Raw genomic sequence first — 16,278 nt, 5'->3', positions numbered from 1 at the left:
TAATAGGCTTATAAAACATGATAGGTGTGTGTGCAGAGAAAAGTTGCACGTATACTGGCAACTAAGTACTACAGTCACCGTAACCAAGCTCCAAGCTGCGCAGAAACAGGGTCTTTATGCAATTGGAGTCCCCTGCGGGAACATGCTAAACGAATTCATGCAAAACTCAGATTAGAAGTCGACAACTCAACCTGAAATGCAGCATAAGGGAGAACACCTGTGCAAAAGAACCATCGGGGTCACTCGATGGCAGGATTCTTGATACCCTGGTGATGTTCAGTTGATGAGTAGTAATGTAACAAGTCACACATAAACTAGTAGAATGAAATCGCGTTTAACCTCTTGTGGGCGATGTTTGAATGCCCGCGGCCATGAAAATGGGATCATAGAACCACACGCAGCATACAAACGGAACTTGTCTATTGAAGTGCTTCCAAATAATATAATATCACAGACAATGTACCTAGAAATCATTACTGGACTCCTTGTGAACATAAGAACATCAAACAAGTTCACAACACCATCGCTAGTATATAACTGCTACGATGAAGGCGCATTATCTCTTCTTCAGGCCATGAGGTAAAGATCTAGCCATCATTGGATGAACCAACGATGGTAAGATCTGCCTTCACAACACAGCTCGATCCCACAACATAGCCTCCCGACGGGTCCTTGAGTTTCTCGAGTCCAAGGAAATCAGGCCACCCCCATCTGTGTGTACCCGTAAACACCAAGAGACCTGTGATCAAGACAAAAGTAAGATCAACTGTAATCATCGTGAGGTTACGGACACTAGCTGCTTGAATCACACATATCAGTAGCACTGATACTTGCTAAGGAGAGCTGAACCTGAAGTTACAGTCAAGTGTTTCCCATTCTTTTGATCCAGGATGGAGAGAGTCATTAGAACCACCTTCTTGGATTCGAGATGGAGCTCATCCGAGGCATCCAGGTATAAGTACAAGCTGAGGCAATCAGTGCTGTGCTTGTTACCACGTGGATACATGCCGACGTACCTGTTGACAAGAATAGGAGGTGACACTTCAAAGATAATTGGGTGCACGGGAAAATGTATTTCAAGAATGTGGTTGGTTACTGAAATCAGAAACTTTGGACACAGCTTGGTGGCATTAGAACTGTACAAAAAATCTAAGCAAAGCATGACTGCAGTACAAGATATTACAATGTTACACCAAAAAACCTGAGAAAATAATTGATGGTGTGTGATACATACAAGGACCAGTTGTACCAAATATATACATGATAACCAAATTTCTGGATATTTTTCCTCCTAAACGTATGACCATGAAATTTTACACGCCAGCATAGAGTTTAGTACTACATTGTTTCTAATTTGTCACTGAATTTTCCGTACACCTTGCAAAACCCTGTTTGTATTGAAATTGGAATTTGCTACCATATCTGTAAATATCTTGGTTGCATGCTTAGAGATCAAGCTAAAATATCCAGTTGGAACATATGAAGGACTGGTAAGCTGAAGGATACATATAAGCTAAAATATTGGACAACACATGCATACTATTTATATAAATCATTTGTGATGTAACTACCCAGATGTATACCATTTATGTCCGCCAACTTCAAATGTAGGAGAACTGACGAAGTGCTTCAAGTCCAATTCAAGAAAATTGTCCATGGTCCAAGTGTATGTCCCTTTAATGAACCCCTTCTTCTGGACAAAGATATTCTGAACTGTGGTAGCCTTCTTATGAACCACAACAGCCTTCTTTTCAGGAGAAGAGACATCAATTTTTAGTATCTCCACACCAAAAACACAGCTATCATCAACTAGGAAAGCAGATGATTTAAGTAGATCCTGAAGAGGAATCAAGCAATGTTGCTTCGAGTAGGTATTCTTGAAACCAAAGTTGTAGCTAGCTGCATTTAGGTAAAGGTTAGAACTTAGAAGATTAGAGAACGAAGAAACTAGCTGTGTTTAGGTAAAAGTTAGAAAATTAGAGAAAGAAGAACTTTTATGTAAGATGAAAATATCCCAAATAACATATAATCAACTTTTCCACGAAAAAAAACATGTAATCAGCTTTCACCCCAGTTAGCATTTAAGGAGAGATCAAAGTAGTTAAATCCATCAGAATAAAAAAACAAAGTAAAAGAGTACATGCATATGTACTCTGGAACATTGTTCGAATCAGAAGAGTCTCAAGTGTGACAACAATACAGAAGGTCGACGGACAAACTTAACAGCAAAAAAATATCAAGCGACTTGTTAATGGGAAAGTAATTGATTATGTTACGAAATTTGTAGGTATTGATTTGTAATGATGGTATATTGGTATCTATAGCTCAAATTTGTGATGCACACAAGACTTTGTATGGACTCCCAGCTAATAGGATGGATGCACCTTTTTGCAGTGAAATTGGATGGATGTAGTTGAAAAAACACATTCACGAGTCTACCTTTGCATCCACAGTACTCTTCTTTTGAATGGTTGAATATTGACAACTCAAACACTGCATGCACCGTGTGACCTAGCTCCAAGCATCCGTTTGATAACTTAAGAGAAAGAGCCACATATGGATTTCCCATAAGACCTTATTTGTGCTTTGGAGTCGCTTGCAGGAACCTGGGATGGGAATTAAAGGAATCCAGGTAAGTCTACAAGTCATAACTGAATCAAGCCTAATTTCTTCACTTCATGCATCCTATCAAGCTTCATGACTGACTGAAACATGATTTCTGAGCACTTCCAACACTCTAAATTACTCCATCAGACAAACCAGGCAGTTACTTTATACGCTAGAAAAAACCGGATGATATTTATACATCTAATATGTTAATTTTGCTACAGCGGTTATGATGCGTACCACTTGTACCCAGAGCAGTCAAAAGTGTGTGATAGCTGGAAACGTCTTAGCCTGTTGAGGCCGACGGGTTCGTGTTATATAGAGTTGGGGCGCACCTCCCAACCATAGCGCATACATTGTTGAGATCACATAAGAGAGGGAGATATTCAAGGAAGAGATAGAACTTGGAGAGAAAGGAAAATAATCTATCTCTATCTATCTATCTATCCTAACTACCTCATGCGCCGGGTGCACCATAGCATGTTTAACACCCTCCCTTAATCCCAGCTTCATTAAGTTGAGATTATACTTGAATTCTTCAAAACTCCTTGTGGGCAAAGGCTTTGTAAATCCATCTGCAATCTGATCCTTTGAATGCACAAACCGAATGTCAAGTTGCTTTTGAGCAACTCTCTCTCTCTCTGACAAAATGAAAGTCTATCTCTATGTGCTTTGTTCTGGCATGGAACACGGGATTAGCAGAAAGATAAGTAGCACCAAGGTTGTCACACCACAGGCATGGAGCTTGTTTACTCTTCACCCCAAGCTCTTTCAACATAAACTGAACCCATATGATTTCAGCTGTAGCATTTGCTAATGCTTTGTACTCTGCCTCAGTGCTTGACCTAGATACAGTAGCCTGTTTGCGTGCACACCATGATATTAAGTTAGGCCCAAAAAAGACTGCAAAACCACCTGTTGAGCGCCTGTCATCCAGGCATCCTGCCCAGTCAGAATCAGAAAAGGCACCGACAAGGGTAGAAGATGACTTGCTGAAATTTAGACCTATGTTGAGAGTATGTTTAACATATCTGACTATATGCTTGGCAGCTGTCAAGTGAACATCAGTAGGTGCATGCAAAAACTGGCAGACTTTGTTGACAGCAAAAGATAGATCGGGCCTGGTAAGAGTTAGATACTGAAGAGCTCCTACGAGGCTTCTATATTTTGTGCTATCTTCCTGACTCAAAGGTTTACCTTTTGCAAGAGACAATTTTTCTGAGCTGGATAATGGAGTGAGTGAGGGTGTGCAACCTTGCAATCCTGCCTTTTTAATCAGATCAGTTGCATATTTTGCTTGAGAGAGATGAAGTCCATTCTGATGCTTCTTTACGTCAATCCCAAGAAAGAAGTGCAAGTCTCCAAGATCCTTTAACGCAAACTCTGCACTCAAGTCTTTTAAGAGACCTCTGATTGCTTCATCGGATGAGCTGGTCACAATAATATCATCAACATAGATGAGAACAAATATGCATGTATTGGATCTGTTATAAATAAATAATGATGTGTCTGATCTAGAAGGAACAAATCCAAGTTTTTGCATCTTGTAACAGAGACGAGAGTACCACGCCCTTGGAGCTTGTTTTAATCCATATAGAGCTTTATCAAGCTTGCACACATAAGAGGGAGCATTCTTACTTTCAAACCCAGGAGGTTGTTTCATGTACACATCCTCTTCCAGAACACCATGAAGAAACGCGTTCTGTACATCAAGCTGCCTGAGACTCCAACCTCTGGAAACAACAATAGACAAGACAAGGCGAATAGTGGCAGCTTTTACCACAGGACTAAAAGTATCCTCATAGTCTATGCCATATCGCTGTTTGAAGCCTTTTGCAACGAGCCTAGCCTTATAGCGATCAATGGTTCCATCAGATCTCTTAATTTTGAAAACCCACTTGCAATCAATTAAATTTTTACCTTGCTGTGGGGGAACCAGGTGCCATGTTTTGTTTTTCTTTAGTGCCATGTACTCCTCATTCATTGCCTCCTTCCACTTATCATCACAAAGTGCTGCATCAAGGATTTTGGGCTCATCTGGTTCTCCTGTGGAACAGACCAAACCATATTTAGTTATATGTTTGTAATTTACGGGTTGAGTTACCCCTTGTTGCAGCCGTGTACGTCGCGATGGTGGAGCAGCAGAATCTGTGGCCGCAGAGGATCCAGGAAGCTGCACAGGATCATCAGCTGCAGCTGCAACTGATCCCGAGGAGGATCCTGTCGCGGCAGCAGTTTCGGCGCCCGCAGGGTTGACCGGATCTTCTGTGGCCAATGGCTGAAGCACCGCGTCTACGGTTGGCGCAGAGAATCCCGAGCCCCGCGCCTCTGCGTGCGCACCGGTCGGCCGACCGCTCGTGGGGGGACCCACTGGGTCCGCGTCCTCCCTGGCGCGTGCCGCGTCCCGCCACTTGTACGTGACTGGTTGGGCACCGTACCGCGCGCCACTCGGAGGAGCCCGCGTGTCAGGCGCGGAGACATCGCGGCGTGAGTCCGGCGCAGAGGCGCGTGCGCCTGCGCCTGTCCCCTCTGCGGTGGCTGATCCCGAGGACAATCCAATCTCCTGCGCCGTTAGCGATCCCGAGGCGGATCCGATCGTCTGCGTCGCTGCCGATCACGAGGCGGATCTGTCTCCTGCCACGGGACACATGGGATATAGCCCAAATTTTGCACCGTTTTCTTCGCGGTTTTATCTTGTTTCATCGACACAAGACTCATGCATGCCATTAGATGAGTTAGTCAACAAATGATCATCAACATTTTGTCCCCCTTGATCAAAGCTAGTGAGATGAGGTGGCAAGAGAAGAATTTCTTCTCGAAGAAGTGCGCCGGCATTAGGGTGAAGATCAGTGAAAGGAAATTTAGTTTCATCAAAGACTACATCACGGGATATGTGAACACGTCCCGTGGAGACATCCAGGCACTTGACCCCCTTATGCTGAGCACTATAGCCAAGGAACACGCATTGTTTTGATCGGAACATGAGTTTTCGATTATTGTAGGGACGTAGGTTTGGCCAACAGGCACACCCAAAGACACAAAGAGACGTATAGTCTGGTTTGGTGTGAAGAAGCCTTTCTACCGGAGTTTCATGATTAATGACACGACTAGGTAGCAAGTTTATGATATGAACGGCAGTGAGAAACGCTTCATCCCAAAATTTAAGAGGCATGGAGGCGCCTGCCAAGAAGCAAGGCCAACTTCAACAATGTGCCGATGCTTTCGTTCAGCTGACCCATTTTGCTGGTGAGTATGAGGGCATGACACGTGGTGTGAAATACCAAGTGTCTGGAAGAAGGAGTTCAACTTTTCGTACTCCCCTCCCCAGTCGGATTGGACAACAATGATTTTGCTGTCAAACTTTCGTTCAACTAGAGCTTGAAAGTTTTTGAAAACTTGAAACACATTAGATCGTTTCTTTAAGAGATATATCCACGAGAATTTACTATAGTCATCGATAAAGCTGACATAATAGTTGTGTCTACCAACAGAAGTGGGAGCAGGACCCCAAACATCAGAAAAAATCAACTGTAATGGTTTGGTAGAAATACTGGTAGAAATTGGGTAAGGCAACTGATGACTTTTAGCTCTCTGATATGAATCACAAATTGTTTCATTATGACGCTCACCAACAAACGGGAGCTTATTTTTCCTAAGCAACCTTTCAACTAAAGAAAAAGAAGCATGTCCTAAACGATCATGCCAACGTGTGGATGAAAGCTTGATGGCACCACAAGCGTGTTTATTTTGTCTTCGAAACTCTGGAATCAACGGATAGAGGCCGCCAACGCATCTACCTCGATAGAGAATTGTCCTCGTTGCCTGATCCTTGATCAAAAAGAAGTAAGGGTGAAATTCGAGAAAGACATGATTGTCAAGGGCAATTCTATGGACAGAAAGAAGACTTTTGTTGGCACTAGGAACATGCAAAAAAAATCTAAGATGAATGTTGCGATTAGGGGTACGAAATATTGAGTGACCAAAGTGACGTATACTCATACCTTCTCCGCTGGCAGTGTGGATTTGATCCTTGCCGCGGTATTTCTCCTTCATGGTAACTTTCTCGAGCTCGTTGGTGATGTGGTTGGTGGCTCCGCTGTCGGCGTACCAATTCGTGTCGATGCCATAGGAGCCATCGGCCGCCGCAGCGACTTTCTCCTCATCTTGCGAGTCGTAGTCGTCCTCCTCATACCTATACCAGCAGTCCTTTGCTGTGTGCCCGGGCTTGCCGCAGATCTGGCACCGGGGAGCGTCCGGGCGGTTTCTGCCACCGCCACCAGCGCTGCGTCCACGGCGACCACGGCCACCAAATTGGTGTGGTGTGGCTCTACGGTTGCCGCCGCCAGACCTGCCCTTGTTGCGAGATGAGCCACGCGATCGGGAGCTGCTGCCCCACCCACGAGTGGCCACGTTGGCAGAAGATTTGAAGCCGCCGCCGCCAGATCCTTGGAAGTGAGCCATGCGCTGATCCAAGTTGGATAGCATGGCAAAGAGCTCATCAAGGGTTACCTCGGTGACACGAGTGTCAAGGGCAGGGACAAGGGGCTAATAGTCGGCGTCGAGCCCGTGGATGATGTAGGAGGCGAGTTCGTCGTCGGGGATCGCTTTGCCCGCGGCGGCGAGCTCATCGGCATAGCCGCGCATGGCAGTGAAGTAGGAGGCGACGGAGAGGTTGCCCTTCTGCGCGTTGATGAGGAAGGTTCAGACGTTGTTGATGCGGCTGGCAGACTGCGAGGAGAACATGCCGGCGAGCGTCGTCCAGAGCGCGCCCGCGGTGGTGACCGTGGTCACCGTGAGCAGCACCTCGCGCGTCAGATTGTTCAGCAGGTATCCAAGAACCTGCTGATCCTCCCTGACCCAGATTGGGTGGAGAGGGTTGGGCGATGAAGTCTCCTTGCCGTCCTTGGTGGTGACGAGGAGTCTCGCCGGCTCCGGCTGAGTGCCGTCGACATAGCCGAAGACACCGGCGCCACGCAGCTGGGGAATGACTTGCGTGCGCCATAGCACATAGTTTGTGCGCGTGAGCTTCTCGGTCACCTGGCCATTGAGGCTGGTTTGGGAGGCGCCGGAGGAGGAAGACATGGCTAGGGCTAGATGGAGTTCGTATGGAGCTTAGATGGGAAAAGGATGGCTCTGACTACCATGTGCGATAGCTGGAAACGTCTTAGCCTGTTGAGGCCAACGGGTTCGTGTTATATAGAGTTGGGGCACACCTCCCAACCATAACGCATACATTATTAAGATTACATAAGAGAGGGAGATATTCAAGGAAGAGATAGAACTTGGAGAGAAAGGAAAATAATCTATCTCTATCTATCTATCCTAACTACCTCATGCGCCGGGTGCACCATAGCATGTTTAACAAAAAGCAGCAGAGAACGCCGTGGTAGCTTCCGTCTCAAGTAGCGCTGAGAAGTCATGAACCTTCCATTTAAAATGTGGAACATGGGCCTCTCCTAATCTTGCAGGAGCTGAAATTTCCACCGAAGAAGGCAACAAGTCAAAATTATATGAATGAAAATCTTGCATACGGTGATTTGTAAGAGGTGACACCACTAATAATAGTATAAAGTAGCAGTCTGAAGTTGAATTGGGCAGACAAATTAACAAACCTGTGCTCCCGGAGTTGCCCATGTATAGCTCTGCCCCGTCCTCTTGTCTCCACTTGGTCTGCAAGTGAAATTAATCGTGGCGCCTTAGTGAGGGCACAATGGACAAGATGTCTAATCTTGATAAAGATTCTTGATATCTTGTTAAACCCTAACTAAATCGGAGCAATCAGAAGGTCTAAGGGGGGAACACTCCACAAGTTGGGAGGTTAGAAAGAACCGGTTGTTTCTCAAACGATGACGAAGAAATCCAATACTAAGTCGCATTGTTAGCCTGATGAAAGTCGTCGTCGAAACCCTCTAATCTAATCTAGAAGGCGAAAGCAAAAGTCAGAGAGAGGAGGAAGACCTCACCTGGATTTGGGGGCAATGACCGGCTTCCTGGGACGGCGTTTGTTGGAGCTGCGAGCTGAGTGGGTGTTAGGTTTCACTCATAGAGTACTTCATTACAGGGGAATCAAGGTCTGATACAAGGCAATTTGGAAGGGGAGGAAGAAGGAAGTACAAGAGGTAGGAGAAGGAGGGAGCCGCCGTGCCGTTTGCCTGATCCAAGCCCGGATGAATCTTCACTGTGCTCTACGTTGATACTTGTAGTCAGGCCCCCCTTGGTGTGGCACTCAGCCAGGCCAGGCCCATGGGCTGCTGTGGCTGTAATTGGGTCGCTGACATTCCCTACCCCTTGAGATTCGGCTTGACCCCAAGCCGCTGTCACACAGAGCTCACCAGGGTCCTAGGGTGCTTGAAGATCCTTGATCGTGTCAGATTCTTCATGGTATTTGTCACGGAAGTAGCAATTATCGAGGTGGACTTGAACGAACTTGGAGAAGCAGTCGTGGCTGAGGCGCTGCCATGCGGAACTTGGTCGAGGCCGAGGTAAAACTTGTGGTCGACGATGCCTTGCATGAAGAGGGCAGCGACACTGATGAAACCCCTCCCTTGATTTTTCATGATTTGAAGCTGAAAACCAATAGTCTCCCTGGACAACCATGAAGCTCCCTAGATCATCAGATGCGCCAAACACACAGATTTTCCCACTCCTCGTGGACTTGCTTGACTGGCAACAAAATGGTGGCAAGAACCCCAGTAGCACTAGCAACGTGTCAAGGCTGCAATCAAACCTAAATGTTCCAAAGAAGAAAATTATGGCCATCCACTGATTGAGTTCATCTCTGGTCATTGGCTTCTCCAGTCTCATTTGCGTGCATACATAAAGCACACATGCACTCCAGAACTCAATCAGATATTGTATTGGGAATGTCAGTGCACGTGTACTGCATAGATTAATTGCAAGGCCTCTGGGATCCCACAACTGCCCAAGGTGATAGCCACTAGCTGAAGTACGGCCAAGGAAATGAGCAATCCAATCTTGAAACATTATTGAATAAATCTTCAGTAGTGTCACAGATTCAGTACTAGTCTTCATGCGAAATAAGAGTTGCTGAGTGGACATGGCTGCAACAGAGAAAGGCCATCGGTGTTTTAGTTGGACTAATTGCGAACAAAAGATCTGAGACAGCTTGCCCAGAATAAGAGCTTCGAATTTTGTAGCCCATTTGAGAGTTGTCGCACTTGGCATGCTATAACTGAATGCATGTACTGAATGCATCAGTGAACGAGAACTTGTAAACTCATTGAAATAACTTCTCACAGGTGGAATTACAGTTGAAGTCGACTCTTCATTGATGGGCGTCGTCCAAATCACAAAGTTGCAGCCGTCTCGATTCCATATACTTGTACTATATGTGAGCTCCGCAACTGAATTTTTTGAACCATTGTTCCTAAGCAATATTGTAGGTATGAGGTCCCTTAATTCTTCCACAATCTGTAGCACCCTTTTATGCACTGTGCAGAGTACTGATCCATGAGCAAGAAGCATGTTGTGCCACTGTACAAGATGAACAAGAGTGACACTGAAAAATCTGAATTGGTGTGTATGCCATAACTCCCTTGCTAGAGTAAGTGCCTCTCGATAGAACTTATAAATGATAATCCAATGGGCAAAATATTCAGCTTCTGCCATCAGGTGCAATATAGAGCATGAATAGGACTGACGGCCCTGAAATCCAATGTTGCTGAAATCCAAATAAATCCAACGTCTTGCATGTGTATCAGTATCAATTAGCCTACAGTCTGTTCCAAGGAATCTCAAGCTGAACCATGCATCAGCAGAGACACCCAATACCCAGCGTTGTACTGAATTATTTGTATATACAGTGCAATCACAGAGACTGATTTGACTGGAGTACGACATTCCCAAATATGCAAGGGGAGCCCACTGATTCAAATGGAGTAACATCGACCACTTCTGAGAATCTTGCTCCATTGAAATTTGTGCATAATATTCAGAACAAGTGCTCTTTGTATGCAAGGCACGACAGATAGTATCAAGGCAAATATGTTCATGACGCTCACCCGTATATTGGTCTCACAAGAGGCCTTGAGGTGGATACCATGACTTTCGCTTGTCAGTTCTAAATGTGCATGGCCACTTAGTCTGTCCAGGAAAATGCAATTGGCGAACCTGATGTCGCATGCATTGTGTCAACCTGTGATGAAGCCTCATTGACTCATGGCTGGAGAAGACTGTACATGACACAGGAATAGCAGCAGCAAATGACACCAAATGGTCAAACCGAGTATACACACCGAGAAATTCTAACTCAATTAATCCTTTAATATCAGATGGTGCCTGATCCAGTGGACGCCCGGACTGCAATTGTGCGCCTAAGAAACAACTGAAAGGATAGCCTGCAACTGAATGGACAGAGAGTTCCTCCAAGGATGTCTGACTGAAATCTACAGAAATATCCAACACCCATTGCTGCACGGATGAGGTGAAGTGTTTCTCGGTGTTCTGTACTAGTGCACGTTTGGTTGCACAATCCGGTCGATATGAAGACTTGTTTGATTGAGGGGATGCCATTTTTCTGATCAGGGACAGAACAAGCCCATAGCTGACCCAATTTTACACTCAAGCTGCATCTCTGGAGCTGGAAAACAATGGCTAGGCTCCTCCAGGGGAACATCTCTGAACATCAACCTAATTAACCAAGGACTGAAGCAGGGACCTCCATGTGATTGACGATGTATACCTGAACATGGTCTTTCCGGGTAGGTTGTGTTTGACAGAGGTGTGAACGACGGCCACGGACTTGGCCTGAAGAGGTGTCCCGCGTGATTGATCTGCACTTGTATAGGTGGTGGCCAAGGTCGATGTTCGAAGGAAGGCGGGTGCAGGTGTTCGGTGGTGGTGTCATATGTCTCGTCGACACTATCGATGGTGGCGATCAGAGGCTGCACCCAGACACTCGCATGGGCAGGAGCTTCTGCCGAGCACTTGGTTGGAGCTGGTTTGGTTGCCATGGGGATGGTGTCGGTGGTGGTTGCCGTTGAGGAAATGACCTCGGCAGAGCAGGTGCTGATGTCGATGGAGAGCGTTGCCTGCACCGGTATGAGCTGCGTGACCTTCGTGTAGTTGACGATGTCCGCGTGCTCGGGGTGGACGGTGGTGGCGGCGTCTTGGGCCTCATCGACATTGGCGACGGCGTCGACCTGGGTCGAGCCATTCGTCGAACAGGTCATGGGCATCGGGTTGATGGAGTCCAAAAATGCACCATGGGGGGACGCCATGAACGCCTTGGAATTGGTGGTGGAGGAGAAGGCGTCGGGGATGACCGTGGGGACTCTTGCGTCGTCGGTGAGGCCGCCATCGGCTGCCGTGCCCATGGGACGCACCGGCTGTGGAGTCAAGACGCCCGCGAGGACTTGGTTCGAGCAATCTGTCGAACAGGTGACGGGCGCCCTCGCGATGCACGCGGGGGACGCATCGGTGATGAGCTCGAGGACCTCCTGGGCTTTGCTGGTGGAAGAGGGGGCGGAGAAGACGTCGGGGACGACACCGGGAACAAGGGTATTGTGGATGAGGCCGCCATCGGAGGCCATGACCTCGGAGCGCGCCGGCTGAGGGGTCGAAGCTCCCGTGATGAGCTTGCAGAACAACGCGTCGAACAGCCTGGCACTGGCGTCGTGGCGTGCCTGGGCCTTCGCCTCGAACTCGTCAAGGTAAGCTTTCAACTCAGGATGCATGGTTGGGGGAAAAAATGGCAAAAATTGAACGAACTCGAGAGGATTTGTGGCAAGTCAGAAGGGTGGAGGAAGGCTTTGATACCACGATGTTAGGTTCCACTCATGGATTACTTCATTACAGGGGAATCAAGGTCTGATACAAGGCAATTTGGAAGGGGAGGAAGAAGGAAGTACAAGAGGTAGGAGAAGGAGGGAGCCGCCGTGCCGTTTGCCTGATCCAAGCCCGGATGAATCTTCACTGTGCTCTACGTTGATACTTGTAGTCAGGCCCCCCTTGGTGTGGCACTCAGCCAGGCCAGGCCCATGGGCTGCTGTGGCTGTAATTGGGTCGCTGACAGTAAGGGTTTATGCTTTTATCGAGACTACCTATCCTAAGGACTAAGGGCATGTACAATGGTGCTATTTTAGAAATGGCACGTAGGATAAATGATGATGTAGAAAAAAGAGAACTCATAAAAAAAAAATTATCTTCTCTTATTTAAGATAAGACAAGAGATGATCTCTTAGCACAATTTGTCTCACCATATTTTAAGGAATTGCTAGTTATTAAAGATAAGGCCAAGATATAACCCATTATAGACATACTTTTTTGTCATCTCTAAATTGCATGCAATATTTAGGATAAGATTATTTTATCAACTATTGTACATGTCCTAACCAAAACTCGTGGACTCCGGGATTTTAGGGAACTATATGTCCAGGGGGAGAGGACTCGAATAGAAAGAAAAAAAACAGACAACTAGCAATCTCCAATACGTAGAGGGAGGACTTTTGACTAACTAATCAATTTTACCCCAAAAAAAAAACTAACTAATCAACCTAGCCCTGATTACTCTGCGACTCAAACTTGGCAGAGCTTGCGACGGTGTGTTGGAGTTCATGGGGCAGACGATGATGTTTTCCTTGGAGGACAGGACCTGGAGCAGAGGATCGTCGACCACTTCGTCAAGCTGATCAAGCATGACTTGTTCCTTAAAGGCATGGCATTGGTGGAGAGTGCCATGAGAGAGGCTCAACTAGACAGGAGCAAGGAGCTGATTGATGACGTTGTGCTACTTGGTGGAAGCACCATGATCCCAAGATTCAGAGACTCCTCACCGATCTTGGAGGAAACTAAGAAATACCAATGCCTTGGTCGGTGATGCCAGACCAAACTGTCACTCTCGGAGCTGCGCTTCTTACGGCAAATGGTTAGAGCATCTTCAATAGGCGCCGAACATGCCGCGCGCAAAAAACAGCTTTGTCACGCGTCCATCGTCTGGTTTGGCGCGGCGCGCAGCGCTCCAGCAGCGCGCAAAAATGCAGCGCGCGCGATTCTCGCACAAACAACATATGCATTCCAAAACAGAAAAGATCAAACACAAACAAAAATAAATCAAAATAAATAGTTAAATTTCGTTATTACAACTCAAACAAACAGTTTATCGTTCAATACAACAAATAGTGCAATTTAACACAACAAATAGTTCAACAATACAATATCGAACGCACAAATCATGATGCTCTTTATCGTCCATTCCATGCCCACCACTCATCAGTGAGATCTTTCTGAAGATCAATATGCGCTGTGGGGCGTCGAATGGCATGATAGGAGGCAACAAAACGGGCCACCATTTCAGCCCTCCGTCGCACTCGCACGGGATATCCCAAGAGCTCATACTGAGAGTAGTCTACATCTTGGCCACGCTCATTCTCGATGATCATGTTATGCATGATCACACAAGCGTGCATGATGTACCAAAACATTTTCTGATTCCAAAATCTAGCCGGTCCTCTCACAATAGCAAATTGGGCTTGCAAAATTCCAGAAGCTCTCTCCACATCTTTTTTAGCCGCCGCCTGAGCATTGTGGAAATCAAGTTCTTTCTTACCTTCTGGCTTTTTCAACGGCTTGACAAAGGTTTGCCACTTTGGATAGATGTCGTCCACTAGATAATAGCCATAGTTATATGTACGGCCATTTGCTACAAACTGCACCGGTGGCAACTCACCATTTGCAATCTTATTCATCAGTGGTGACCGGTTGACAACATTGATGTCATTCAAAGATCCAGGCATTCCAAAGAATGCATGCCAAATCCAACTCTCTTGATCGGCCACCGCTTCAAGGATTATAGTGGAACCCTTTTTTTGGCTGTGGAATTGCCCATGTCATGCCTTTGGACAATTCTTCCAACTCCAATGCATGCAATCTATTGAGCCAAGTATGCCAGGAAAGCCGCGAGCTTTGTTCATCGCCAATAGCCTTGCGACGTCTTCAGCATTGGGAGATCTCAAATACTCCTCGCCAAACACTTGCACAATTCCGACTGCGAAGCGCTTGACACACATCATGACTTGGCTCTCGCCTATAGCCAAGTGATCATCAACTAGATCAGCCGGTATACCATATGCCAACATACGCAAAGCGGCTGTCACCTTCTGAAAGGTGCTATGCCCGAGCTCTCCGGCGGCATTCCTCCTTTGCTGAAAAAAGCGGTCATGGCTCGCTAGTTTCTCTGCAATGCGTCTGAACAACTCGGTGCTCATCCTAAACCGGCGACGAAAATACGACTCGGGGTATATGGGATTCTCCGCAAAATAATGCCTGATCAATCTGTTATGGGCATCGATCCTATCCCTCCAAATTTTCTGCCGACCCATAACCGAACCACCGTGCTTCAGTTTTTTATTGATATGCATAGCTAGGATCATTGCAAGATCCTCCTCCTCTTCCATATCAAATTCTTCTTCGGAAGAATCATACGACGAACTCATCTACAATGTTCAATACTATACTATAAAAAACTACAATCAACATGCACGAAATTCATGGCTTTTGAGCAATACATACCTTCTAGGCGTTTTGTCGAACACCTTGCGGGCGCCGAGCAGCAGCGAGCGCGCGCGCTGTTCGTCGGAGGACGGACGCGCGCGAGGAGCGGCGGGACTAGAGGGGGGCCGGAGAAGCCGCCGCGGGGCGGGGATAGGCCGGGGAAGCGCCGGAACGGTCGCCGGGTGGCGCGGTCGGCGGCGGCGGCGCGGCTGGATGGGGGGTGGGAGGTGCAAGCGAGCGCGCGGGAGCGGGCGCAGCAAATAAGCGATGCGTGATTGAGTTTCGGCCCGCGCGCTGAACTACATATGCCGCGCGCGCTGTTTTCGCGCGCCCGCTGAAGCAACTATTCCGGTTGCGCGTGCGCTAAAACGGGAAATTTTACGGCGCGGCGCTAGTTTGGCGCGGTTGTTGGAGATGCTCTTACCCATACATGGGAGGCGATAGGCTTCTGCAGGGATACCCCACTGGTGTTTTGCTTACCCAACTTCGGGTTAACCTAAGCATGGCCTTGAATGCTTGCAGTGAGCAAATCATACTCCTAATCAAGGAAAATTCATAGATGTTGACATTTTCCTCGGAACACTATCAACGTTAGAATAGTTTGACTTAGGACAACATCAAGAATTGGTGGCCATGGGAGAATCAACACCATGGTATGCCTTGTGCTACGCTCCATCTGGCTTGAGCGCAATAAACGAGTGTTTGATAAAGTTGCTACCATGCCTCATGTGGTAATTCGGCGTGTCCAAGAGGAATTTCAAATGTGGATTAGAGCCAAGCTACGTGGGCTATCGAGAGGAGTGACTTAGCGTTTAATAGTTTCTATCCGTGGATTGTGCTGTTTCGTCAGCGCTGCTGTAACATCTTGTAACTGTTTTCCCTCTCCTTAATATAAAAAACACGCAATTCTCTTGTGTGTGCTTGAAAAAAAGGACAACAAACTATGCCTTCTAAACCCAGCCCAAGGGAATACCAAAAATGCTGCAGAGTATTGGTTTTAGGCCCCAATAACACTTTCCTATATGATAATTTTGTCATTGAACATTTGCTTGTCTCTAAGCAACTTCTTTTTTTATTCATTTTGATGACAAGTATTTTCGGATGGAGGAGTACGAATTGCCTGGTGAAGTTCTACCAAGAAAAATTTGTACGGACACACTA

The 16,278-nt window shown here is 46.7% G+C and overlaps 2 protein-coding genes across 5 annotated transcripts; both read right to left on the bottom strand.

The window, feature by feature from the left end:
• Nucleotides 1-401: 401 nt before the first annotated feature.
• Nucleotides 402-8,625, bottom strand: LOC147990963 (ubiquitin C-terminal hydrolase 12-like). 4 transcript variants are annotated; one of them, XM_087519242.1, is made up of 6 exons: nt 8,571-8,625; nt 8,220-8,277; nt 2,440-2,606; nt 1,584-1,899; nt 850-1,016; nt 402-739 (listed from the first exon to the last, which is right to left on the bottom strand). In XM_087519242.1, the coding sequence occupies exons 3-6, from the start codon at nt 2,567-2,569 to the stop codon at nt 588-590; spliced, it is 765 nt and encodes a 254-aa protein (XP_087375368.1). In that variant the 5' UTR covers nt 2,570-2,606; nt 8,220-8,277; nt 8,571-8,625; the 3' UTR covers nt 402-587. The 4 variants fall into 4 exon arrangements, with proteins under 4 accessions (XP_087375368.1, XP_087375378.1, XP_087375372.1 ...); XM_087519252.1 differs by lacking the exons at nt 8,220-8,277; nt 8,571-8,625 and adding an exon at nt 7,938-8,074; XM_087519246.1 differs by lacking the exons at nt 8,220-8,277; nt 8,571-8,625 and adding an exon at nt 3,064-4,607.
• Nucleotides 8,572-12,633, bottom strand: LOC147990962 (uncharacterized). The gene has a single exon (XM_087519236.1). The coding sequence runs from the start codon at nt 12,300-12,302 to the stop codon at nt 11,148-11,150; it is 1,155 nt and encodes a 384-aa protein (XP_087375362.1). The 5' UTR covers nt 12,303-12,633; the 3' UTR covers nt 8,572-11,147.
• Between the last annotated feature and the right edge of the window lie 3,645 nt (nt 12,634-16,278).

The sequence above is a fragment of the Triticum urartu genome, chromosome 1A (genome assembly GCF_056163025.1).
Source record: "Triticum urartu cultivar PI428250 chromosome 1A, HENAU_Tu73, whole genome shotgun sequence".
Classification (NCBI taxonomy): domain Eukaryota; kingdom Viridiplantae; phylum Streptophyta; class Magnoliopsida; order Poales; family Poaceae; genus Triticum; species Triticum urartu.
This window is presented reverse-complemented; position numbering and strand designations above follow the sequence as displayed.